The sequence below is a fragment of the Choloepus didactylus genome, chromosome 8, assembly GCF_015220235.1.
Source record: "Choloepus didactylus isolate mChoDid1 chromosome 8, mChoDid1.pri, whole genome shotgun sequence".
In the NCBI taxonomy this organism is placed as follows: domain Eukaryota; kingdom Metazoa; phylum Chordata; class Mammalia; order Pilosa; family Megalonychidae; genus Choloepus; species Choloepus didactylus.
The window spans coordinates 81,549,813-81,574,087 of record NC_051314.1 but is presented as its reverse complement, the minus strand read 5'-3'; the positions used below and the strand labels follow the sequence as shown (position 1 = coordinate 81,574,087).

General features: G+C 52.1%; 3 protein-coding genes across 3 annotated transcripts in view; all 3 read left to right on the top strand.

Annotated features, from left to right (window-relative positions):
* LOC119542777 (collagen alpha-2(I) chain-like) overlaps positions 1-22,032 on the top strand; it is a 59,113-nt gene extending 37,081 nt beyond the window's left edge. Inside the window, exons 3-4 of the mRNA XM_037847434.1 lie at positions 21,448-21,564; positions 21,681-22,032. Coding sequence (XP_037703362.1) covers positions 21,448-21,564; positions 21,681-22,032 — 469 coding nt within the window. The remainder of the gene's footprint in view (positions 1-21,447; positions 21,565-21,680) is intronic.
* On the top strand, positions 1,684-4,087 carry HOXC5 (homeobox C5). Its single transcript, XM_037846865.1, has 2 exons — positions 1,684-2,332; positions 3,046-4,087. Exons 1-2 carry the CDS (start codon positions 1,879-1,881, stop codon positions 3,258-3,260), a joined length of 669 nt encoding a protein of 222 aa, XP_037702793.1. The 5' UTR covers positions 1,684-1,878; the 3' UTR covers positions 3,261-4,087.
* Positions 22,033-22,156: 124 nt separating the features above from the next.
* On the top strand, positions 22,157-24,070 carry HOXC4 (homeobox C4). The gene is made up of 2 exons (XM_037846652.1): positions 22,157-22,634; positions 23,130-24,070. The coding sequence occupies exons 1-2, from the start codon at positions 22,196-22,198 to the stop codon at positions 23,483-23,485; spliced, it is 795 nt and encodes a 264-aa protein (XP_037702580.1). The 5' UTR covers positions 22,157-22,195; the 3' UTR covers positions 23,486-24,070.
* Positions 24,071-24,275: the final 205 nt, after the last annotated feature.

The following is a 24,275-nucleotide window of genomic DNA, read 5'->3' as shown; positions in this document are numbered from 1 at the left end:
TTGCGAAACGTGGCGGAGGCGGAGAGCGGAGGGGAAAAGAGAAGACCGCGGGATTCCAGCCCTTCAGAAGGGATTTTGGAACCATTCAAGGACATCTTGAAAAAGAAAGCCTGGAAACTGAGCTCTCTCCCTGCTCTGGGACTCCTGACGTGGCCGGGACAAAATTCCTCCTGCCTTACAGCCCCCGCCCTAGTCTGGTTCCTCTTTCTTCTCCCCTGAAACCCGGCGGGAGAAGAGCGCAGGCGGCCCCTAACCCTTTCCTAGCTCCGGCCTTCTCTCCCTAAGCCCAGCCAGCGAAACCTGAGTGGGCCTAGAGGGAGAGGTGGTGAGGAGGGTCTCCCACAGGGAAACAATCCACCAGAGTTTTCCAGACCTTCCAGATCCCAGCCAGCGCCCCCTCCAGCACCTCCGCCTGCCAGGAGGGTGGGCTTCTCATGGCAGGGGCGGAGATTTCCTGGGGGAGAGGCAGGCAGGAAAGAGTAAGACTTGGGGCTAGGGGAGGGAGGAAAAGGGTGGAATGGCTGTGGAGACCCAGACCACTGGCTGCCCAGATTGCCCAGGAGCCTGCCCTGCCACCCACTAGCCGGGGCCTCTCTGGGCCTCAAAAGAGCTCAGAAATTGTTCTGTGGCCCGTCTGGAGTCCTGGAGCAACCTTCCCCAGGTCCAAGTCCTTCGAAAGCCTGGTCCAGAGACATTTTCCCCAAAGATCACAAAGTGGCCCTTTTGCTCTGCTCTGCTCATAGATTTGTGGAGGCTTGAATCTTGCTGCCCCATGCCCTCACATAACATCTATTTTCTATCCAAAATATCTGATAAAGGTACCACATGAAGGTGATACACAGGATGCAGAGCAGCCCTCCAGCCCATTGTGTTTGTTTCTTTACACACACACACACACACACACACACACACACAGTGAAAATTGTCTGGGGTGTCTGGCTTGGTGAGGGTATGCTCAACTCCACCTGGCTCCTCACCTCCAGACTCATCCCAGAGATGCCTCAGCACTCTCAGCTTCATTTCACCTCCCCTGCCCCCCTCACTACCTAGTTTTACCCACTGAGGACCCCCTCCTCCTGGGCACCCTGTCTACCTCTCCAGAGGTTGGGTTCACTTTCCCATGCTAACAGGCACCCTTCTCAGCTCTAGTGGGGTCTTGAGGCCTTCTAGGGCAGAGATCTCCGTCCTTGATTTAAGAAACCTGAGATAAGCCTTCTTGGATCTCCAGCCTGGGCAGAGGCTACCCATGCCTAAACCCTTTTCCCTCAGCCATTTTTGCATCCTGGAGGGCTCTGGGGGAAGAAGGGATGGGACTATCCCCTTATAAAAAGCCCCTATGAGAATCCTAAATGAAACATCATCTTTTCTTAAAATTAAGTACGATTTAAAAGGCCAGCTCAGGAGGGTTTGTTGCAGCAACTGCCCTCTTCTCCTCCACAGGAGAAAATCTGGTCGCCGAAAGGCGAGCCCGGCCGGCTAGGGTGCGATTCCTCCAAGCAGGCACCAGATGTCGCTGTGGGCTCGTTGTCCCGGCTACCCCCAATTCCAACTCCAAGAACCTTTTTTTTCCTTCCTCTTCCCTCTTTCTCTCACTCCCTCTCCCCCTTGGTTGGGCTTTGCCAACATATCAAGATGCGTTTCGCCGGCTTCCATCACTAACCTCCCAGAGGTCATCAAGCCAAATTTATGAGTGGCCGCTACAGTCACGTGACTCTATTTAAGGCTCCCTTATTTGGGAAGAGCGCATAGGATAAAGAAAGAGATATCTCCACCTATAAATTGTGCACTTTGGAGAACAAAAAAACCCTCAACTTCAAAGAGTCACAAATCACCCTTAATCAAAAAGGGTGCAGATATTTTTTTTGGGCCCTCCCCGCCATGAGCTCCTACGTAACCAATTCATTCTATAAGCAGAGCCCCAATATCCCTGCCTATAACATGCAAACTTGTGGGAACTATGGATCGGCCTCAGAGGTGCAGGCATCCAGGTACTGCTACGGCGGATTGGACTTAAGCATCACTTTCCCACCGCCTGCGCCTTCCAACTCTCTCCACGGGGTAGACATGGCTGCCAACCCCCGGGCTCACCCCGACCGCCCCGCCTGCAGCGCTGCGGCCGCTCCGGGACACGCTCTGGGCAGAGACGAAGCGGCTCCTCTGAACCCCGGGATGTACAGTCAGAAGGCGGCTCGCCCAGCGCTGGAGGAGCGAGCTAAGAGCAGTGGGGAGATCAAAGAGGAGCAGGCGCAGACAGGGCAGCCCGCCGGACTGAGCCAGCCACCGGCCCCGCCACAGATTTACCCGTGGATGACCAAACTGCACATGAGCCACGGTAAACTTTAGGACTTCATTTTGCGCGCTCGGGTCCGCCTGGGTTTTATAGGCCATGCGGGGCAAATAAAGAAAAAAAAACCTGCGGCCATAAATTTTACGATCCAGGCATCAATGGCTCGTAAAACTGTCCACTAAAAGGCTTAGAGGCTGTGTGCGCCCAAATTTACGACGACATAATTGGATCATAGGAACAAAACGTGTATAAAAGGCAATATTCAATTTTTGGGGGAGAGGGAGGGAGTTAAAAAAATAGAGGAATCTGAAGGGGTGAGGAGCTCGGGGCTCCTGAGTGGGGATCCCCCCGCGGCTCCCTCCCTCCCTCCCCTGCGGAGCCGGCTCGGCGGGCGCTCGCGGCTCCGGAGGATTCCAGAGACTCGGGAGGGGCGGGAGGGGGGTCCCCGGTGCTCGGATCTCGAGGGTGCTTATTGTTCGGTCCGAGCCTGGGTCTCCCTCTCCCCCTCACCCCCTCAGCCCCTCCGGCTGCTGAGTGAAGGCTACGGCGGAAAGTTTCCTGCCAGGGCGGAGGCGCCTCTCCCGTGGCTGGGCTGGGCTGGGCTGAGTCGCGCCCGCCTGCGGCCAGCCGGGCCTGTCTTACCCCGCTCGCTTCTCTCCCCAGGCCGCGGGTGGGGGGCCTGGGATCTGGGTGGGGGCGCTGGGGCGCTGCACGCTATTCACCCCTTCCTGGCTTGGGGTGGGGGGTTTATGTTCCAGAGACGGATGGCAAGCGATCCCGAACCAGTTACACCCGCTACCAGACTCTGGAACTCGAGAAAGAATTCCACTTTAACCGCTACCTCACTCGCCGCAGGCGCATAGAGATCGCCAACAACTTGTGTCTCAACGAGAGACAAATCAAGATCTGGTTCCAGAACCGCAGGATGAAATGGAAGAAAGATTCCAAAATGAAAAGCAAAGAGGCTCTTTAGGGCAGTGGGGAGGCCCACAGAGAGCTTCAGCCCCTGCGCCTTTCCTTTCCGTTTTCCTCTATTTTGGGGCTGGGTAGGGGACTGGAGCACCCGCTCCTGGGCCCCACAGACAAAAGCGCGTTCCCTTGGCATTTCGCATCCCCATCGACCCCTGGTTCCCACGGGGCTGACCCTTCTCTCCTCAGCTCTGCTTAGTACCCGGGTCCCAGGACGAGCTCCGCAGGGGCTCCCTAGAGGGCTGAGGCCACAGGCTGGCTCCTGAAGGGAACCCCGACCTGGGCCGCCTCGCTGGGCTCCCAGCCCCACCGCGGCTCGTCCGAGTCTAGGTGGGCCTGGAGCCGTAGGCCCCTCGCCCCGATCCTCCCGGCCTCGCCCTCTCCTTTGTTCCCGGTTAGGTTAGCCAGGCGGCCGCGGGCTGGCGAGAGAGTGGTTGTGCCTGGTGGAGCCCAGCGCCACATTCGGGGTGCTCCGTTGACGCGACAAAACTCGATCTTCATTTTTTAATGATTTGCATATGAAAGGGGGAGATGACTGAACGTCTGCCTGGGGCCCCCTCGGTTGCGCTCTGCTTTCCAAACCTTTTCCCCGGGAATGCCCGGGAATCTCCCCAGCCCCCGCCGCTGCATGCCCACTCAGGCCCGCAGCCCAGCCCGCTAACTCAACTATTGTGGTCCCCTGTCACTGGACCCGAGCAAGCAGTCCTAGAGGCTCCTGGCTGCCCCGTAGTCCCTGCTACGACTTTCTGTGCCCTTCTGCCCCATCGCTGTTGCCCAACTATTTATTGACTCCGGGTCCTTCCTGAAACTATATTTTGTCATATCAAATAAAGACGATTAGAAGACAGTACTGAAGGTGTAGTGCCTCCTGTCTGTTTCGGGCATGTATTTGGTAAAAGTGTCTAAATGGGCTGTGAGGTTTAGGGGAAGTTCCCACAGTCTTCTAGTCTCTCCTTAAAAACAAACAAACAAACAAACAAACAAACAAAACACAGGAGCTTCTAGGGGCCACAATAAGAGGGAGAAGAGGAAGGTGAAATTGAGCTATTTTCCTGATCCTTGACTCCAAGTGCCTCTGGGGAAAGGAGAGTGCACCCAAGGTCTCTTGCTCCGGCTTTGCCTATGTGGTGACTGTCTAAGGCTCTGTGCTCAATTGCCCCTTGGCTGGATGTATCTGGGGCCTCTGGATTGGCAATAACCCCCACCCCATGTTGAGCTGATGTGCAGGTACCGGTGGTTCCACTGTACTCAGACTTGGGCCCTCATGGACTTCCAAAGATCTGTCCTGAAGTTGGGTGGCCCTGAGGGGACTTGCTGCACACTGGGGGAAGTCTGAGCCCTGCCTAAAGGCCCATTTTGGTCCCAGAAGGACCCCCCTCCCCCAGAGGGAGTTGGTACTGCTTGGTGGTACATAAGTGCTGAGAGAGTTGGATGAGATGTGCCTCGGCTTTTAAGGTTCTGGGGAAGGTGAGAGCAAGGAAGGTGGTCTCCAGCGTCTATCTGCCTGGCAAGAAATGTTCTGACCTTCCCTCCACTTTCTAGGGCTCTGGGCTATGCAGGGCAATTAATGTGAAAGGAGCTGCATAGACCAGTGCCAGAGTCACATCAGTTTGCCATCATTCATCTAGTCTCTAGGACTTCATATGGAGGGGGAGGGTGGGCTAAAGGCAGATAACTCAGGTGGTGCCTGAGGCTGGCCCAGGCCCTGCTTAGTGCTGCTCAGCTCCAGGCTCCTGGGATGGGGTGGGGGAGGAAGCACTTTACAGGAGAAACAAATGTGGGAAGGGTCCATAAAACTTTACTGCATTTCCTCTCCCGCCACCCCCAACAGAGTGATTTCCTGGAGCTGAGCCTAGGCCCCCCACACTGGGGGGTGGTGGTGGGGGGAAGGTATCAGGAGCTGGGCTAGGGGGCTGCCTCAGCAGCCAAGAGGGAAAGGGAGCAGAAAGGCTCTAGGGAGGGCCAGGGGGGATATTTATGATTATTAATGTTGATGCTCCTTGGATTTATTATAAGGACTGGCTTCTCTGCATCCCACTGCCTCAGCTACCTGTCTGTCATTTTTAAAAAGACCCAGGAGCTTCTCCTCACCCCATGCCTGGCACGTAGGAGGTCCCGACAAGTGCTTCTTGAACTGCACCCATTGCTACCACCCTTCCCCCTCACACTGCACTCACTCAGGCCAGGTTAGGACACGCTCCTCAACTGGAACACAGTAGTCAGTCCAGCCCCGCCCAACACCAACTCCTTCTCCCTCTCTCCCTCACTGAAATAAAATGTGTAATTTTCTTCAGGGAGTTATTTTAATTTATTCTTCATGCTGAGGAAAACTATTGGGTGAGCAGTGAAGCTCAGAGAAGCCCTGGCGTCTCCAATGGGTAACAGTTAACTAAGGAAGAGGCCACATTGCCCGCGCTCACTCTCCCCAGCCTCCCAGGCTGTCGAGGCCCTGTGCTTCCTCCCCTGGGGAGAGATGGCCAAGCGCTTTGCCAGGGGTGGGGACAATGGTGGTCAGAGCCGCCCAGCAAGACGCACCAGCCCCACTGTGTAGTGACTGCCTCCTCTTGGCAGGACCTGGGCCTCTCCTCCCTGGAGCAGCCAGAGGACAGCCTCAACTTGGCCAGGCTCGGGTAACTGCAGCCGTGCCTGCCAGCTCCCCCGCTCCTGTCACAGTCTGCAGGCCTGCGCGGAGGCCCCAGCCTCTGCTTCAGCCGCATCAGCGTAGGCAACTGAGCCTGCTGCTTCAGACCTACTCCCCCGCACTACAAAGGGGGTGGATACGGCCCAGACCTTGCTTTCTCCCTGAACAGAGGCTTCTGCTTCAGGGTCTGGAGCGGTCCCCCACCCCACCAGCCAGCCTCCTGGCACAATCTTCAAATACCAGGGTTTGGCATTGCTCTGGGGGAGTTGGTGGCAGGGCTTCTGGGTCCCAAACAGAGACCATGGAGCTTGTCCCTCCACTTCACCCTGGAACCCACCCCCTCTGGCAGCAAGAAAGAAGGGGAAGAAGCATGACTTACCTTCCCTGGGGAGTGGAAAGAGGGGGACACAGCCCACTCTGAGCAATTAGAGGAGAGAGGAGGAAAAAAATAGGAGGAAAAAAATATCAACACGACCTCGAAGGCGACAGGTCCTTATGGAAACAAGTAAGTAAATAAATAAGTAAAGATCCACCCTCTCCCCGCTCCCCACCCTGCAAGGGCGGTGTGGGGGTGGGGCAAAGGAGCAGCGCAAGGGCTTTTTAGTGTAACTGAGCATTAGAGAAATATGCACAGCTTCTATGTGAATTTAGGAGTTTGAAACTTTTGGAGGTTATTTATGTGAATGGCCCGAAGGCAAGCCTGTGAGTGGCTCTTGGGGGACCACGTGATGTCATTAAACCAAGTTTTATGGTGTAGGGAGAGCTGACAAACCCACAATATATTTACATCATATATAATCTTAACTGTCCAGCCACGCAGCTGCTGGTGAGGTTTAATGCTAGGACAGAGGGTCTGGCAGTTAGAGGGGATTACGGCGCTGAGGATGATGGTGAGAGAGGTTACATCTTCGCAAATGAATCCCAGGCGAATGCTGTAAGTTAATTTTTTTTTCTTTCTCTCTCTGACCCCCTCTCCCGTTTACCAACACCACCACCCCCTACTTCCATGATAGAAAGCTGTTCCGTCTCATTAAGGAGAGGGGAAGAAAGCTTCCCCAGTCACCCCAAGTGGGGTGCAGGTTGAAGGGAAAGGAGGAAAGGAAGGAAGACAGGTGGTGGAAGAAGAGAAGAGGCCTCTGGGAGGTAAAAGAGGGCTGGGGGCCTTGTCTCCCCAGACAAGCCAACCCCCTACACACTTTATTCCCTCCGGCTGCAAGTCAACTGGATAGAGAGAGGCCCCAGTTGGGAGGAAACGCGCAGCAGAGGCGGGAGGGTGTTTGGTGTTTGTAGGAATGTGTAAACTCTAGGCACAAGCGCAAAGTGCCTCTGGGCCCCCCGACCCAGAGAGGGGTCAGTTCAGGCCCTGGCCTATGGCCTAGAGTCCAAGTAGGGCAGGTATCTGGGGAGGAAGCCAGGGAAGGAGGGCTTTGGGGCTTTTGAGCCTGAAGCCTGATGCCTGGACTGGCAGAAGCATCTTGAAGATGGCGGGTTGGATTGAGTCCAGGGGTCCTGAAGCAGCCCTGCCCCCCTCCCCACCAGGCCTGGGTGGGTAGCTGTCCCAGTCTCTGGAGCCTGGGATCTTTCTCTGGGCTGATGTGGTTTTGTGCTTCCTCCTCTTTCTAGCTGCTAGGGCCTTCCCTGACTTGCCTCGCCTTTGCCTGGGGTATAACTAGGCCCCAGGAGGCCTAGAGGTTCGCTCTGTGAGTGGAGTATAAATGTGTGTTGCATGAGTGGAAGCAACTTCTTTACTAGGCTGGACTGGGAAACTGGGGGCTCCCAGGAGAAAGTGACCACTGGGTTGGAGAGGTTAGCTCAGCAAGGCCCAAGCTGGGCATTGTGTCCTGGGGCTGATCCTCCAGCTGAGGCTTCTTTCAGGTTTCTGGGAAGGAGTAGCAGAGGCCTTGGGCATGGGAAGCACATGTCCTCTTCACCTGCGAGTGCACATCCCTTCCCGTGCCTCACTGCGAGTTATGCCAGGAAAACAACCACAGGTGAACTCAGGCTCCTCAACACCCGAGAATCGCGAGGGGTTCCACAGCAGGGAGGAGGGCGGGCGAGCAGGCCCATGGAGGGCGACTCCAGCAGGCCGCTGGAAGGGAGAGGAGAGCAGAGCAGAGGTGGCGAGGCAGGTCTGTGCCTTCCTGGGGTGGGGGTGGGGGGCCACTTTGATGTACGAGGGGGCCTGGGCAGCCCTTTTGTGGAAAGGTGAGGTTAGGAGATGGGGGAGAGCTCTGTTAGCGTCACCCCTGCCGCGCAAGGGACTGAAGGAAAGGCAGGAATCAAGTAGTGACCCAGCGACTCCAGGAGGGGGGAAAGGGACAGGGGCCCAAAGACAGGGGAACTAAGCCACAGCCCCAGGCCATGCTCTAGCGGCCTCAGTCCTGCACCACGACTCAGTCTCCCTTCACCCCCCTCCCGACACCTTTATTTCCTGGGGAGAGTTAGGACCCCAGATGATTCCCCCACCCCCCGCTTCGGTAGCTCATTAGAAAGTTAACTCTCAAGCCTACCTTTCCTCATTACCTGCCATTTTCGACCCCCATCCCCACCCCAGGGGTTTCCCTTGGGCTATAATTTGATTCTTCTCTTCCCTCCGCCTCCCTACAACTTTAGGAAGTGAGTCCAATTGTCATTAACCAAGACTTCGGCCAGAGCCAAAGTCCCACACTCAGGCAAGGCTCCTCCCCCGATTCCTGGCCAAATCTCATTCGCAGTCCCTTCCTCTCGGTCTAGAGGGGAGTATGAGTGTGTGGTTTCTATGCTTTACAGATTTACATAGCGTCTCTTGGGGATTCAATGATTTCCTCGCCCCACCCCCACCCCCCTTTCTGTTCCTTAGGCGCAAAGTTCCACTTAAATCCCACCACCACTGGCCCCGCTCGGTAATAGATCCTCCTTCCCCTCAAATAATTTGCCTCGGCCAGTTTTGTATTGTCTTGACAGTTCCACCCTGAAGCAGGACAGATACAAACCGGGCCTGAGGTTCTTGGTTCCCCCCCCCCCCCCACGCACCCGCGCCGGCACTTGGGGTCTCTTGGAGCGGGGGTGGGCGGGGTGGGGAGGATGGGCTGTCAATCAGGTGCCTGTGTGCCCCAGCTAACCCGGAAAGCTTTTAATTTTGTTCCTAGGTCTTTAATCCTAAGAAGAGGTCAAACAACCAATCAGGCATGAGCTAAGCAGGGTCACATGCCCCCCCACCAACCAATCAGCAAAAAGTACTTGGGTCTCTGGCGCGGTCTGGCTCTTCCCGTCCGCCCTTCTCCCTCCCTCCTGCCCTCCCCGCCACTCCCCTTAGTTCCCGGGCCTGCCCAGTGTCAGATACCGAGGGGAGGAGGGATGCTGAGAACATTCCTCCCGCACCCTCCCCTCCCTCTGTCTCTGAGCCAGTTATGAGGAGTCTTTGGCTTGTGTCCTCCGGTTCTGACAAAGTTGTGTCTCTAGATGAATCTGAATTGTACAGGGATCGGAAGTTGTGGAGGCGTCTTCTGTATTATTCCCATGTTCGCCTGCGTTATTCTACTTAATTCTCTGGGTTTTATGGGTGTGGACTTTAGATAAGGCTATAGAGAAGGTGTGGATATGAAGTCCAGCCCTGAATTCAAATTCTGACTCTGATTACTCCTTATACACTTACTCTTTACAAGTTTTCATTCTGGTCCGATCCTCAAAGGGCGGGTGAGGAGGTTAGAACAGACGCCTTTTGATTTATCTTTCTGAGAGTGTTCCAGGAGACAGTAACTTTATCAAACTGCTTCAGGCATGGCTGAGGAAGGGAGTAAAGGTGTGGAGACTTTTTGAAAGTTGTGTGTGGTACCCCTAATTTGTTGGATTACTTTGAACCAGTTGAGAGAAGGGTTCCAGAAAAGGGAGTGGGCACAGAGAAACAGGACACCCCCATATTAAACAGTTGATGGATCTGTTTAAGCTCCTTTCCCTTCCATTTGTTTAACAACATGGTAATGATGATGATGATAATAATAGACTAAATAAAGAGCCTCCTGTGACATGGCCACTGAAGGTATGGATCTCAGAGTTTGTTTACGTAAGTCAGGTCAGAATAAGCAATGGGTGAGAAACTGTTTCTGAGTCAGAGCATCTGATGGCACACACTGTGCATGTATGACAGAAGTACTTGTGCTTCTGGAACACCTGGGCTAGGTCTCTAGCCAACTGGCTCCTGGGTCCAGATCCAGGCACTCCCCATACCACACCCCCTCCTGTCTCCAGGGCTTTGTTTCAAGGTAAATTTTTCAGATTGGGTTCCCCTCCCTTCCCTGTTTCTCCTGATCTTCTGCCCTCTGTGAGCTGACTGAGGGTCAGGAGTTCTGATATGCTGCGCCATTCAGACCACCGAACCCTCCTCTGGGAGCATCAGGGACGTAGGCAAGGGAGGAATAGCCCATTCTAAGCTTGCTTGTCAACCACCCCCCTGCTTGTTTGTCTTCTGGGTGGGGCTGGTTTGGAGACAATGCCACAGGTCAGATGGGAAGGATTAGGATAGGAAGCCAGAGAGAGGGCAGTGCTTCTTAGAAACCATTGACATGCTCCCCTCCCCCTCGCATCTTCAACCACACTGCTTCACTTTGCTTCTTTCTGAGTTGGCATTAAAGCAAGCACACACTTATTTTTTCCTTGGTGGATGTTGGGGTACTGTTGTTTGAGACCAACTCTTACCTATAATGTGGATCTGTTCACACTGGGGTGGGGAAAGAAAGAGAGGGGAAGATTGGCTGTTTGAGACACTGTGAAGAGTTTTTATCAGAGTGCATCAATCCCTCCTAATATCCAAGTAAACTTTCTAACTCTTGGACTCTGCTTCTCTGTATGTAATTCCATTGGACTGAATTTTTGAAAAGAGGAATGCTGAAACATCATTGTTCTCGGTTTCAGTTCTGTGTTTTCTTTGGTTGGGAAGATAAATAGACATTCTGAGCCCTCTCCTTTGTGGGACTGGAGTCCCTGGAGGCCTCTGAGTTGGACAAGGGGAGACAATCTGGTATCAGGACCCCAAGTTAGGGCCTTTTGGGTTAGGAATTCAATTTAAGGAAGAGTCTGTGCTGCTAGAAAGCCAAGAAAGTCATATCCCTCTCCTTCCTTTCCCCTTTTTATTTGGGTCCCTGTAACCTGGAGAGATATTTCTGTTCTGATCATATCTCCCTTGCTGCTTTGATGGGTGGGGGCCCAGGAGGCAGGGGTCTGGACAAGGAACCTTGGTGATAGAGATCTCTTTGTCCTTGATTCTACAGAACTCTAGGATCCATTTCCCTCTTGCTTCCCTAAGGCTTACTGAGGGGTGAGTGGGGGAAACAGAAAGACCCCGAGGTAGGGAGGAGTGCAATTTGGGACTTGGAAAGTTGGGCTAGGTTATCCAGGACTGTATTCCACCTCTGATGATCAGGCATTAGGAATACAATGAGATGTGGAATAGAAGGTTCTGGGCATGTTGGGGAACAAGTGCAGGGAGGAGACTACTTCTCCACCACCTGGGCACATGTATGGAGAAAGTTCTTCGATGATATGCAGTCCCACATGGGGCTGGAGAAATGTTTTGGCACAGGTACCTGGGATCCCTTCAGTGCTGTAGGTGCCACAGGTCTCGGAGAGGAATCCCTAGTTCTCCCAACCCCCAGCCCTGAACATCAAGGCTAGGTGTATACAGGCAGAAGTGCCCAAGTATGGTGGTATGAAAGAGATCAGAAGCCCAGGCTGGACACTGTACACCAGCCTTAAGGCTTTTGCTACATTAACTTCCTGCTACTTCCTTCCCATTGCATTACTCTTATGGGCCCAGCCTGAAGATCATTTGTCCTCCTTATCCTACCCTACTCCACCCTACCAGCCCAGGGCCACTGTGGAGTTTTGTCCCTTCTGCTTCCCAGAGAAACCCAAACCATGGAGTGATTCCCACGGATTGTGGAAGCTGGCTCTCTGTGATGTTTAGAGTCCTGTTGGCCCAAATTGGGTTGTGGAGGGTGGGAGGGCAGTGGAGGGACCATGATGCCAGGCCTTTATCTAATCAAATCCCCCTTTGCCCACTGTTCTGGGCTTAAATCCCAAAACCCCTCAGGGCTGCTGCTTCACTCACTCAGTGGAGAAAAATCTTGACTAGGGAATACCTTTTGAAAAAGTCAACTTCTGGCCGGAAAAGCCCACGGTGTGTGTGTGAAGGGAGGAGGTTAGGGCCAGGCCCCTAATTTTAGACTGTGTCTCCCCCCACACCTCCCCGGGGTGGAGGGTAGAGTGCGGGCCCAGGTTTTATTGAAGGTGCTTTTCCTGTCGGGAGTAGAGATGGGTCATAAACTCCCAGAGGAGGCTGTTTTGATCTGGTGACTTCTCAGGAAGTAGCATCTGAGGTTTTGCTTTGTAAATCACTCTCCCCCAAGATGGCCAGATAGATTGGATTGCACTTCCCCAAGCCCATTTGGGGCCCCATCCTAGCCTCCTTTTCCTAGTAAACCAAAGGAGAAAAAGAAAAGGAAGCCCAGAGCTCCAACATCTTCTGCCTCAAAAAAAAAAAAAAAAAAAAAAAGTACTCTCTGGTGAGTTTTTTTTCCCCTCAAGATTCAAAAAAATTGTGCAATCTTTCATTTCTTTTGCCTACACAGACTCTCTGGTCCCCCAACCCCTCAATCAAAAAAGGAACTAACATCAAAGGATGATTAAGCTTGAGTCTGGTGGTGGATGCCAGGTCTCCTGGGGGCACTCCTCTCTTCCCTGGGCTGCTGTCTCTCTGTGACCCCTTTCCTGAACCCAAAGCCCTTTCTTGACAAGGTGGGACTTCCAGTGCATGTAAGAGAGAGCTTATGGGAACCATAGAAGAGAGGGGATGGGAGTGAAGAATATAGAAAACTCTAGTGCTCTGGAGTGAAGGAAACTCTCTCTGAGGTCAGTGACTGGGTTTTATGTAATTAAGATAGGTGCAGGGGTATGTGTGAATGTGTGTACAGTCTTCTCATATCTCTCTCTACCGAGCCCAGCTGTCTCCAAACAAAATAATATTTTACCTAAATAGCTCCATTTTGTAATGTTAATGAGCCTTTTCCTCCTAAAGACACCCCGCCCTTCAAGGGCCTTTCCTCTGAACCTTGGGTTAAATAAGGACCAGAAGGAGAAAGAAGTGAAGAGCCCTCTACCTCTTCCTCAGTTTGGGCTCCATCAGGCCAGGATGTTTTGGAGCCCAGATTCAGAGCTCACACCATCTCCAGAGAAGTGCCGCCGTATGCTGGAAGTGAGGCCCTAGAGTATATGAGTTCCTGGGCCCTCTTAATAATTGCACAGGCTCTACTTTGCCCCCATCAATTTCCCAGAGAAATCTGGGCTGGGACACCCCAATCCCACAAGCATCAGAGAAATACTCCCTTCCCGTTCCTAGGAGTCCATGTACATACTTGTGTTTGTTTAGAGAGCTGAGTGCTCCTTATAGCTGCATAGGTGAAAATGTATTTATAGAGCATTCTGTGTCTGTATAACAGGATGTATGTTTTACACCCTTCTCTACTTCACATTTAAATGCAGATTTATCAATCTTTAGATTTATAGATCCATAGTGAATATAGTGAATATAACATTTCTCTGTCGGTTTCCTGTGTGCACATTATGGCTCTTTCTATAGTGGCTGGTTGTATATGCAAGGATGTATTGGTACAGCTCTCTCTAAATGTCTAAATGAATGTTTAGATTTTTTTCTCTGTTGGAAAGAACTATGCGTTTGTTGCTCAGTCTCTATTTTGAAATTCTTATCTAGATTTATTCAAGGGTCCCACCTCATAAAATAGCTATATATTGAAACTGCATATTTGGAGATCTTACAGTCTTTGCAGTTTTGCTTCAAACTTAAATATTTGAACATATGTTTAGAAGTGGTTCCATAATGCATATGTGTAGGTCTCCCTCTAAGAGAACTTAAACTTACTGCATCTTTCTGTCTCTCTCTCTGTCTCCATGATCTATAAAGATATCAGGTGAGTGGGAAACAAATGTCTTTCAGATGTTTTGCTTATTAAAGTGAACGATTCTGTTGCTATCTCCAAGGCTATCACCGAGTATAGTCCAATGGAGTTATCTGCTCCCTGATAATCCACTGTAGGGGCTACTTTCAGGCTGTCTCTGTGACCTGAGGTCCCAGCCCAAGCACCCCAACCTTCAGCACCTTCCAAAGTGGCCACTTCTTCTAAAGAGAAGGGGGGAAGCTCCAGCCCAGCTCCTCTTGGCTTCCAGGACAGAGAGGCTGACAGACGTGTAGGTCCTAAATCCCCGATCAGGCCCTTGAAATTTGGGAAAAAGGGCGTTCCAAGTGCCCAACTTTTTTTTTAGGGTGCCCAAATGGTGCCAGGGTCGCTGCACGATCCGCAAGTGCCCTTTCCCCAACTGCACGTAGTGCCCAGGGCCCAGTTAAGCAGGCTGCCTCGCTCTCTCGCGGCAGCCTCGCTCTTATCGGCCGGGATTGATGCCTCCGCGGCTCCTGTATATCATTTCCAAGATTTTTTCCGTCCAACTCTTCGGCTCCTTTGGCTTCCACGGCTTTGACTAATGATTGCTACAGATGCCAACGTCTCCAGAATCCTAATAGCCAGGCAGGCCGACTCTTATTTACCCGGCAGTTGCGGGGGGCTGGGGGTGGGGGGACGGGGGTGTTGTGGGTCCCGGAACCGGAGAAGGTTGTGACCAACTCAAGTTTTGCTGAAGTTCTTCCCCAGTGGGAAAAACATCCCCCAACCCCCTTCACTTTCTGGGAGAAAATAAAATCATAAAGCACTCCTAATAGTATTAATTAGTAAATAGTAAAAACACTCATCGCTGCCTTGTTGGAAAGGATCAAAGAATGAACAGGACGTGGGAGAATAAGCAGAGAAGTGTTTATTAGTTGTAAATTGATGGGAGATTGAGCGGGAAGCCAGGGCTCAGGGAGGAAAAGAGTTTCTTTTTCGGGATGAGAGAAAGGGAAAGAGGTCAGCCACGGTGGGAGAAGAGGCTCCATTTCTCAATTTCCTGCCTTCCCCTCTTTTTCCCCACCCAAAATCTCCTCCTTTCATAAATTAAAATTCCTCCCCTCTTTCTCTTGTTTTACCTGTCCTTCAGTCTTCGGGTGCAGGGGATAAACAGCGCGTTCAGGGACGGAGGTGGCTGCCGAGGCGGCTGCGGGTACCCGCTGGGGCTGCCACGGTGAGGGGGCCTCTGTCGCGGCTGTTGGAGCGAAAAGCAGATCCAAGCGCCTACGCGGGTTGGGGGCCGCGGCCAGCACCGCCAGCCCTGCGGCCCGCTCGCGCTCTGCAGGGCAAAGTTGGGGCCGAATTTACTCCTCCCGGCGCTTCTCACCCGCCCGCCTGGCCCAGGTCTTTGGGGGAAGGGGCTCGAGTTTCCCGCCGAGCCTGGGGCCCGGCGTCGTGCTTTTTCGGGTCCCTATTCAGATCTTCTTCCTACACACACCTCGTTCGTGTGAAGAGAAAACGCAAATACGCCGAGAGCCCAGCTCCAAGCCCAGGCCTGGAGTGACAACCCAAACAGGGACCATTTTTTTTCTTCTATCAGAGAATAATGGAGTACAAAATACTTCAGAGATGCGAATGGGCAGGACCACAGTATCAGAGCCCCGCGCGGTGCGCAGGCTGCAGATCTGGCCGCGCCGAGAACCGTGGGAGGACCATTTCGTTGGCGTGTAGGGCGAGGCAGCGGCCCCGGAGCCCGGACCGAAGCCGCACAATGCGCGCTGGCTGCCCGAGGGGCAGTCTCTAAATTACAGCCCGTCAGGAGGACTCGGAAAATACAAACAGGGAGCGGAAAGATTTTAACAGTCGGAAGCAGAGGCGTCCGTATGCGGCCAAAGCGAAAATCAATCACGTAATTAAAATGGGGAAGGGGCGAGGCCCAAGGCTCGGGGTCCCGGGTTCGAAGGAGGCTACAAGGTGCGGGCGAGGTGGGCGAGCGGCCCGGGCGATAGATCTCGCCCGCCGTGGCCGGGAGCGCGCGGAGGGGCGGCGGGGAAGTTTGTAACAGATCGCTACTGATTACCCCTTGGCTAGGAGGAGCAGGCTGCGTGCCCTCTCCCGGGCCGGACCCTGAAGCCACCGATGGCCCCTTCTCGGGCTCCCCGGTTTTAATGAGTTTGTGGCGGTTAGTTGAAAGCTGCTTCCCGGATCCCAATGGTGCCAGGGATTTGCCCAGGCCAAGTTTGGCAGAGAGCCCAGGTGGCACCAAGATGCTGACTGTGACTTTGCGGTGATGGAGGGAAGTGGCACCCCAGTTTCAGGCCCTCCATGTTTCCCTCCGCCTTGATTCCCCGAATCCAGGACTCGGAATGACTGCAATCTGTGAACTGAGGCTTGGGGTGGGTGGGAGTGGGCTGATTAAAGGGGGAACTTGAGGCTGACAAACTGGACCCTTTTGGGAAGGGGAGGAGAAGGGACAGTTCCCGAAAGAAGGAAAAAATAAGGCACTCAGGGAACTCTGGTTTGTGGGGGGAAGATATTCTTGTTATTATTTAGGTTAATAATGGGTAATGATCGAATATGGCTGGGTCAGCTCTGAGAGACCCTGCTCTGTACAGTCCTTTCTTGCTTCTCTGGAGGAATCAAGGGCTCCTCCACTTTTTTTGTGGCTGGGGAGAATAAAATTAAGACATTCTCTCCCTTCCTCTGCCCTTTCCTCTCCCACTTGCTTCCTCTGCCCTTTCCTCTTCCAATTCTTGAGAACTCCAGAAATAGAGGACCCTAATAAAATCTGTATAACCCCCCCCCGCCCCCATAATTTTCTTCTGCTCTCTTCAGTTCACTAAAATGCACCTTCTTCTGGCATTGGGCTTTCCCCGACATCTCTTCTTATGGTTCGGCAAGCAGAATCTGACCAAGTCCCCATGAATTCTGTCGCTGACCCTGAAGGGGACACAGGATTCGCTTTCCTGCTCCATGGAATTCTCCCTCTATTCTCAGCCTTTCCCCAGTCTTTGACTTCCTTGGTCCTGGGTTCCTAGTTCCATGGATCTCTGGTAGCTCAGAGGCCAGGGACAGATTAAGACACCTTGAGATGCCCTCATCAACCCACCAAAAGGGTCACCAATTGCCTATCTTCTCCTTAATTCAGGGAGCACCAGGCCGGAGTCGGTAAGCTGCCCTAAGGCCAGCCGAATTCCTAGATCTTTCAAAACCACACTTAGGCACCTTTAAAAGTAAGTCTTCCCCCCACGCCCCCAACAGGAAACTTCAGGTTACAAACCTCCAGCAGCGCAAGCTTCCTGCATCCACAAGTCAGAATTTTCAACAACAGTATTCATAATAGTAAGAATTAAAGCTTGCATCATAGGGATAAATGGACAACCTAGCCCAAGTTTTGAAGGGGTTATAATCCAGCAGCCTGGGATGGGAGTCAGTGAGGTGGGATGCCCAAGGAAGACGGTGGGGAACCCAACCTCTAACTAACAATTTCTCTGGCATAAAAATGAAACATCAAATTCGTTAGCTCAGGGCCTTCATTTTTCCCCTTCCACATTATAACTAGTTATTGAACTCGCTGGAAGATCTAAAGGCCATTTGCGAAGAGACAAATTTCAATGGAGTTTCCCCATCAATAACCCCATGGCAGTGACCTATTGGAACAAGTCAAACACCCGAGGTGAAATGCAGGTCACTCTGTCTAACCAATATTAAAATGCGGCCACTTTTAAAAAAGCCACTTTAAACGAGATTTGAGGAAAATTGAATTCCAAGGAAGGCAAGGCAAGGTGGAGGAAATCCATGAGAAGACCTTGCCTATGGTCTCCAAACAAACAAGGAAGATTCATCTTTAATATTTTAAAGGGGGGCAAATTAACATTTCATGATTGCTTTTTAAAAAAAAAATTTTTGAGACTATAAGCGATTCCAGGAGGAAAAAAAGGTTGAGTATTTTCTGGTGACATGTCCGGGTTATTAAAATCATTTTAGACCAATTCATTACTTTTACTGACAAGAGATTTAAAAAAAAATCAATTAAGTATTTGCATATTCTTTTGCATACATTAGCCTTGCCTGCTGGCATCAAAAAGGGACAAACACACACATGCACACACATACACGCACAAAAGAAAAAACGATGGGATAAAAGTCTTGCTTTAGTTTGAGATTTTCAAGCTGCGGAGAAAAAATTAAAATGAAATGAACTGCTTGATTGCATACCATCTAAAAGTCAATTTACTTGAGGAAGAGGGAAGAGAAATGTTGCCGTTTTTAATTTCTAAACAAACAAAAAACAAAACAAACCCCCACACAAAAAAAGCGCGCGCGTGCGCGCACACACACACACACACACACACACACATACACACACATACACCACCCTGCACTTTGGAGAGTGAGGAAAGGAATGACCCTCATTTTTATCTTTCCTTTTACACTCCAAATCCTAAGTTGGTTCTCCATTTATTTCTCTCCTTAGGAAAATCCAGGGCATCTGAGAGGTGAGATTTTACTGCAACACAGAATCTTTGGAGCCGCTGAGGTCTCTCAGCCGGCAGCTTGTTACTGGGGAGGGGAGGAACATGGGTTATCCAACGGTCAGTATGGTAATCCGGCACAATAAGGCCTCGCACACAATGGACACATATTTTTCTTCAGCAGTGTCAGAAGGGAAGTGCTTTGTACTGCAACCTGTTTCCGAAAGAGAAATCAGATCGAAATACAGAAAGGAGATTGGGGCAAGGGCTAGTGGTGGTGAGTGTATAGAGAGTGTTTGGATGCTGGCAAAAGGTGGTCATAAAAAATAAAAATAAAATCAGGGCACAGTGAGGTGGAGGGCAGAGCAGAGGTGGAGGTCCTTGAACTGGCAAAGCAGGAGGGTGAAGCACAAAAGAAGACTGGACCAGATACCAGGATTCATCACAGGCGAGATCCACTTCATACACCGCCCCACCCCCCACCATCCCAATTAAGCCAATGCTAAGTGCAGGAATCCTCCGAAAGGATTTTATTTTTGTGCTTGTAATAATAGCCAGGTGAAAGTGGTGTGTGTGTGTGTGTGTGTGTGTGTGTGTGTGTGTGTTGGGGACCTGCATGCTATTTTACCCATGTGATAGTTGGCTTCATTGCTATTAAGCAATAGGAGCCCAAAGAAATTTTTTTGTAAGTGATGTAGATGAGTGTAGGCATATTTGAGGCAATCACCCAGGTTTCACTTTCTGGATGTGCATATTGAATTAGCTGTGCAAACGTGGGATGAGAATCCTACATATTTATGGATGCATAAGGAGGCATTTAATGTGTTAGTATTAATGGCATGTTTGCATATATATTTTTGTTAACCATAATAACCAAAGACAGACTTGATTCAGTTGGAGACATCTCAACCCCTTGCATCTACTCGCACGTACTAGTCGGAAGTGGGTTTCCTGCTCCAGTTCTCTGGACCCGCCTGCTGCAAGAGCTCAGAAACCTTGGCCAGGGGGCACTGGTGTGTGCAATGGGCAATTCCTTGGGGTGGACTCCCTGACAAGCCCAAGAGAGTGAAGAGATTGAAGAAAAGAAGATTGAGGTGGGAAAAGAACTGGCAGAGATAGGTATGAGGGCTGGGAGGAAGGGAGCCAGGCCGAAAGCTCACTATTCCAGTTGGGGAAAAGATTATTCTGGGTTGGGATGGGGTGGGGCAGCTGCATCCAGGTGCACGCTTATCAACATTCCCCACAACCTACCTGAGCTCTCTGGGAACTTGCCACTCCTCCCTCACCCCCCATGGGGCAGTTTGGGGTTGCTGTTCAGACTTTCTTCATAGTCCAGATTCAGCTTTGATTTTCTTTTACCCTCTTCCAGGAACTTATCATTAACCCGCCCCACCACCAAAACAAAACAAAACAAACAAAAAACCCAAAACCCTCACACAACAACTCTAAACCACTACCAGCCAAGCAGCAGCCTCCCGCTCCTCACTCACAGTCTCAATTGCCTCTTCCATCCACACAAGGCAGAGGGTCTAGGAGAGGAGTGGGCAGGGGTTCTCAACTAACTTTGGAAACTTGAAAATCTCCTAAGACATGGGCCGACCTGCAAGGAATTCGTGTGCCTTAGCCCTACCCGGAGACAGTGGGGGTGGGGCACCGTCCTCTTGAAGAAGAGGGTATCCAAGGACTCCCATCCACCGGCTCTCCCCAGCTGAGCCCCCACCCTGATGAGCTTGAGGTGATGGTGGTGGGGTCTGAAGCATAGGAACAGGGAAGGAGGCCAGGTCTCGTCTCCAGGCGAAGACTCGGCCCCTTTGGGCATGGCCTGGGGCTCCGCTTCCTTCCCATTCCAGCCCACAGCGCAAGCCCTGATTTGGAAGTGGGGACCCTTTCCTGCTTCCCAAACGTGGTGAGGAAAGGGGCTGGGAATCTCCGCCTTCAGTCTCTCCCTCTCACAAGGGCTTTATTATTTTTTTTCTCTTTCCCCTCCTCATTCTCTTAATTGCAGATGTTCTAATTAAACCCTCAAATAGTTGTTATGCCGTTTTAAAAGGTACTTATTCAAGTGTCAACCAGGCTGGGCTGGGAGGAGGCAGCATAGGGCGGCGAATTAAAGGTAGATTGACTAATCACGGCGGCGATCATAATAATAAAATCAGAGGGAAAAAAATCACATTACGACTTTTCGTGGAAAGGAGGGAGAAGGCAGCCAGCGGCCGCCAGCCCTGCGCCGCCGCCGACACAAAGAGTGCGGGCGATTCCGCGAGACTGATTTATGACGTTTTACAGCCCTATAAAAGCTGTAGCGACGAGGCAAGCGCTCCTACCACCGTTGGCAGATTTAGTCTAATAAATAAAACATAAACAGTTAACTTTATGTGTCACTTTTATTGTTATCAAGTAAAATATAGCCGAGCCCGGCAAGCTATGATTTTAAACTATAATTGTTATCAAGTACAAGGGGACCCGGCTCCCTCCCTGGGCTCTCCCCTCCAGGCCCCCCCCCACCCCCAACTTTTGAGTTATGAAGGAGCAGTTAATTGGAATTGGTGGCATGAGGTGGCCACCCCTGGGGGGGGGGCTGAGAACAGCCCCTCCTTTGCCCCCACCTTCCTCCATGGCGCTCCCCCCCCCATTGGGGTATTATTGTGGGTGGGTGGCTAGGAGAGGGGAGGGGGCAGGAATGAGCTGGAGACCCCCAAGGCTGGCCCTGCCTCCCCAGCGTGGTAAGCTCAGCTTTTGGAAGGCAGCCTGGAGCTGGCCCTTTGGGATGCATGTTTACATGTAAACACACGTGTTACATGGAGACATTCCCTGGCCGGAAGCAGGCTCTACCCAAACAGGCCTCCTTCTTAGCCAGATCTGCCTTCTGTGGAGATGGAGAAGGAAGAGCTCTCAGGGTCTTGGCTGGGCTGTCACAGGATGTGGACTCCTGGCAAAGAGTTCTACCCCTTGTCCCAGCTCCTTAGGAGCCAGCCTTGGAGGTTGCTGTCGGAAAGCAGGAGGCCCTTGGCAGATCACAGAGTGGAAACAAGAGCCAGCAGAAGAGATCCTCTGCTCTGGGGCTGGAGCAGGGATGGTCAATGGGTACTAAGGGAGGGCAAGACATCTGAGGTCTGCTTTTGCCAACCACTTCCTGTCTCTCTTCAGCGGGGTCTCAACCCCCAGACCTGCAGGCATGACGTCAGAATCATTTGCATCCCGCTGCCTCTACCTGCCCGGTCCAGCTGGGACCCTACCTCGCCTGGGCCATGGCCAGAGGGTTGGGTGAGTGTGTCTGGGGGAGGAGGCTGGACTCTGGTGTTCTTGGACGGAGGGACACCACAGGGTCTCCAGCCTCCTTGGCTCAGGCGGAGCCCCTCCCTATCCAACCTCCACTCCAGTCCTCAGACAACTTCCTCTTCCTGCGAAAGAGGGGCGCTGCCCGATGACCTACGCAGACTGAGGCCAGACTGCCATGAATGGAGATCTGGAAAAGCTCAGAAGCTGAGGCCCGCGCGGCCCACCGGAGACCCGAGGGGAGACCCTGGGCGGGGGCGGAATCACGGCCTCCCGACAGCCCCCAGATGCCTAGGATTCGGAGGGAAGATGGGGGCTCCCCACCTCCTTCTGCAGGGGAGGGTTGTCAATATGGTGGGGTGTGCACTGGGGGCACCTCAGCCCCTGCCAGCTAATCCCACATCACACACCCCCAGCAGCAACACCACCACACAAAAAAAATTGGATACATTTTGAATAAAGCGATTCGGTTCCTTATCCGGGGACTGGGTTGCTCTGTGTGATTGGCCGGCGGAGTCACATGGTGAAAGTAACTTTACAGGGTCGCTAGCTAGTAGGAGGGCTTTATGGAGCAGAAAAACGACAAAGCGAGAAAAATTATTTTCCACTCCAGAAATTAATGATCATGAGCTCGTATTTGATGGACTCTAACTACATCGATCCGAAATTTCCTCCATGCGAAGAATATTCGCAAAATAGCTACATCCCTGAACACAGTCCGGAATATTACGGCCGGACCAGGGAATCGGGATTCCAGCATCACCACCAGGAGCTGTACCCACCACCGCCTCCGCGCCCTAGCTACCCTGAGCGCCAGTATAACTGCACCAGTCTCCAGGGGCCGGGCAATTCGCGAGGCCACGGGCCGGCCCAGGCGGGCCACCACCACCCTGAGAAATCGCAGCCGCTCTGCGAGCCGGCGCCTCTCTCAGGCGCCTCCGCCTCCCCGTCCCCAGCCCCGCCAGCCTGCAGCCAGCCAGCCCCCGACCATCCCTCCAGCGCCGCCAGCAAGCAACCCATAGTCTACCCATGGATGAAAAAAATCCACGTTAGCACGGGTAGGCAACTTTGCTTTTTGCTCTCCCCCTCCCTCCCCTCTTCCTTAGTGCTCCCCACCCTCCTCGGGCCCCCTCCGGCCCCCGTCCTCCTTTCTCTCCTTCCCTCTCTCTCTCCAGGAGCGACTCTGGGTTAGCACAATTGAACTGGATTTACGAGCGAGAATGGGTAATTACATCCCCCATAAATTTTATGGCTTAGCTACTCTGGGCAGTCCGAGCCATGTGCTACGATCTGTTATGTATGTGTGAAAACTATGCTCGCTTTCTAAGGGCGCATAAATAATTCAGTGTCGTTACAATGAGGATTCCCCTCTTATTACACTACAAAGTCTCCAGCTTCCTTCAACTTCTTTATAACCCATTTAGCTTGATGACTTTATTTCCACCACCCCCCCTCCTCCGGTACCTCAAAGCTGAGGATGGGGTGAGGATGGGGGGCGGGGAACCTGCTGCCTCTGAACCCCACTATTTGCTTTTCCCCTCCCCCTCCCCCAGTGAACCCCAATTATAACGGAGGGGAACCCAAGCGCTCGAGGACAGCCTACACCCGGCAGCAAGTCCTGGAATTAGAGAAAGAGTTTCATTACAACCGCTACCTGACCCGGAGGAGAAGGATCGAGATCGCCCACTCGCTGTGCCTCTCTGAGAGGCAGATCAAAATCTGGTTCCAAAACCGCCGCATGAAATGGAAGAAGGACCACCGACTCCCCAACACCAAAGTCAGGTCAGCGCCCCCGGCCGGCGCTGCGCCCAGCACCCTCTCGGCAGCCACCCCGGGCACTTCTGAAGACCACTCCCAGAGCGCCACGCCGCCGGAGCAGCAACGGGCAGAGGACATTACCAGGTTATAAAACATAACTCACACCCCTGCCCCCAACTCCCCGTGCCCCCACCCTCCCCTCACACACAAATTGACTCTTATTTATAGAATTTAATATATATATATATTTTGGTTCTTTTCTCTCTTCCTCCCCACCTTGTCCCTTGTCAATTCCAAACAGACAAAACAGATAAACAAACAAGCCCCCTGCCCTTCTCTCCTTTCCACTGTTAAGGAACCCTTTAAGCATGTGATGTTGTCTTAGCATGGTACCTGCTGGGTTTTTTCTCAAAGGCCACTTTGGGGGGTTATTTATTTTTTAAGAAAAAAAAAAAGCTGCAAAAATTATATATTACACAGTGCGATGGTCTGGTTTGGGTGAATTCAGGGGAAATGAGGAAAAGAAAAAAGGAAAGAGATTTTTAAGCCAATTCTCATCCTTCTTCTCCTCCTCCTCCTTCCCCCCTCTTTCTTTAGGCCTTTTGCATTGAAAATGCACCAGGGGAGGTTAGAGAGGGGGAAGTCATTTTAAGGAGAACAAAGCTATGAAGTTCTTTTGTATCATTGTTGGGGGGGGGTGGGAGGAGAGGGGGGGAAAGAGAGCAGACAAAGCTAAATGCATCTGGAGAGCCTCTCAGAGCTGTTCAGTTTGAGGAGCCAAAAGAAAATCAAAATGAACTTTCAGTTCAGAGAGGCAGTGTATAGGTAGAATCCTCCCTCTCCCATCGTGGTTATTGTGTTTTTGGACTGAATTTACTTGATTATTGTAAAACTTGCAATAAAGAATTTTAGTGTCGATGTGAAATGCCCCGTGATCAATA

Bases quoted from the DNA above. Each gene is read 5' to 3' on its own strand.
- HOXC5 (XM_037846865.1), top strand. From the start codon at position 1,879: ATGAGCTCCTACGTAACCAATTCATTCTATAAGCAGAGCCCCAATATC. The intron at 2,333-3,045 runs GTAAACTTTAGG...TTTATGTTCCAG, and splicing joins CAAACTGCACATGAGCCACG to AGACGGATGGCAAGCGATCC.
- HOXC4 (XM_037846652.1), top strand. From the start codon at position 22,196: ATGATCATGAGCTCGTATTTGATGGACTCTAACTACATCGATCCGAAA. The intron at 22,635-23,129 runs GTAGGCAACTTT...CCCCTCCCCCAG, and splicing joins AAAAATCCACGTTAGCACGG to TGAACCCCAATTATAACGGA.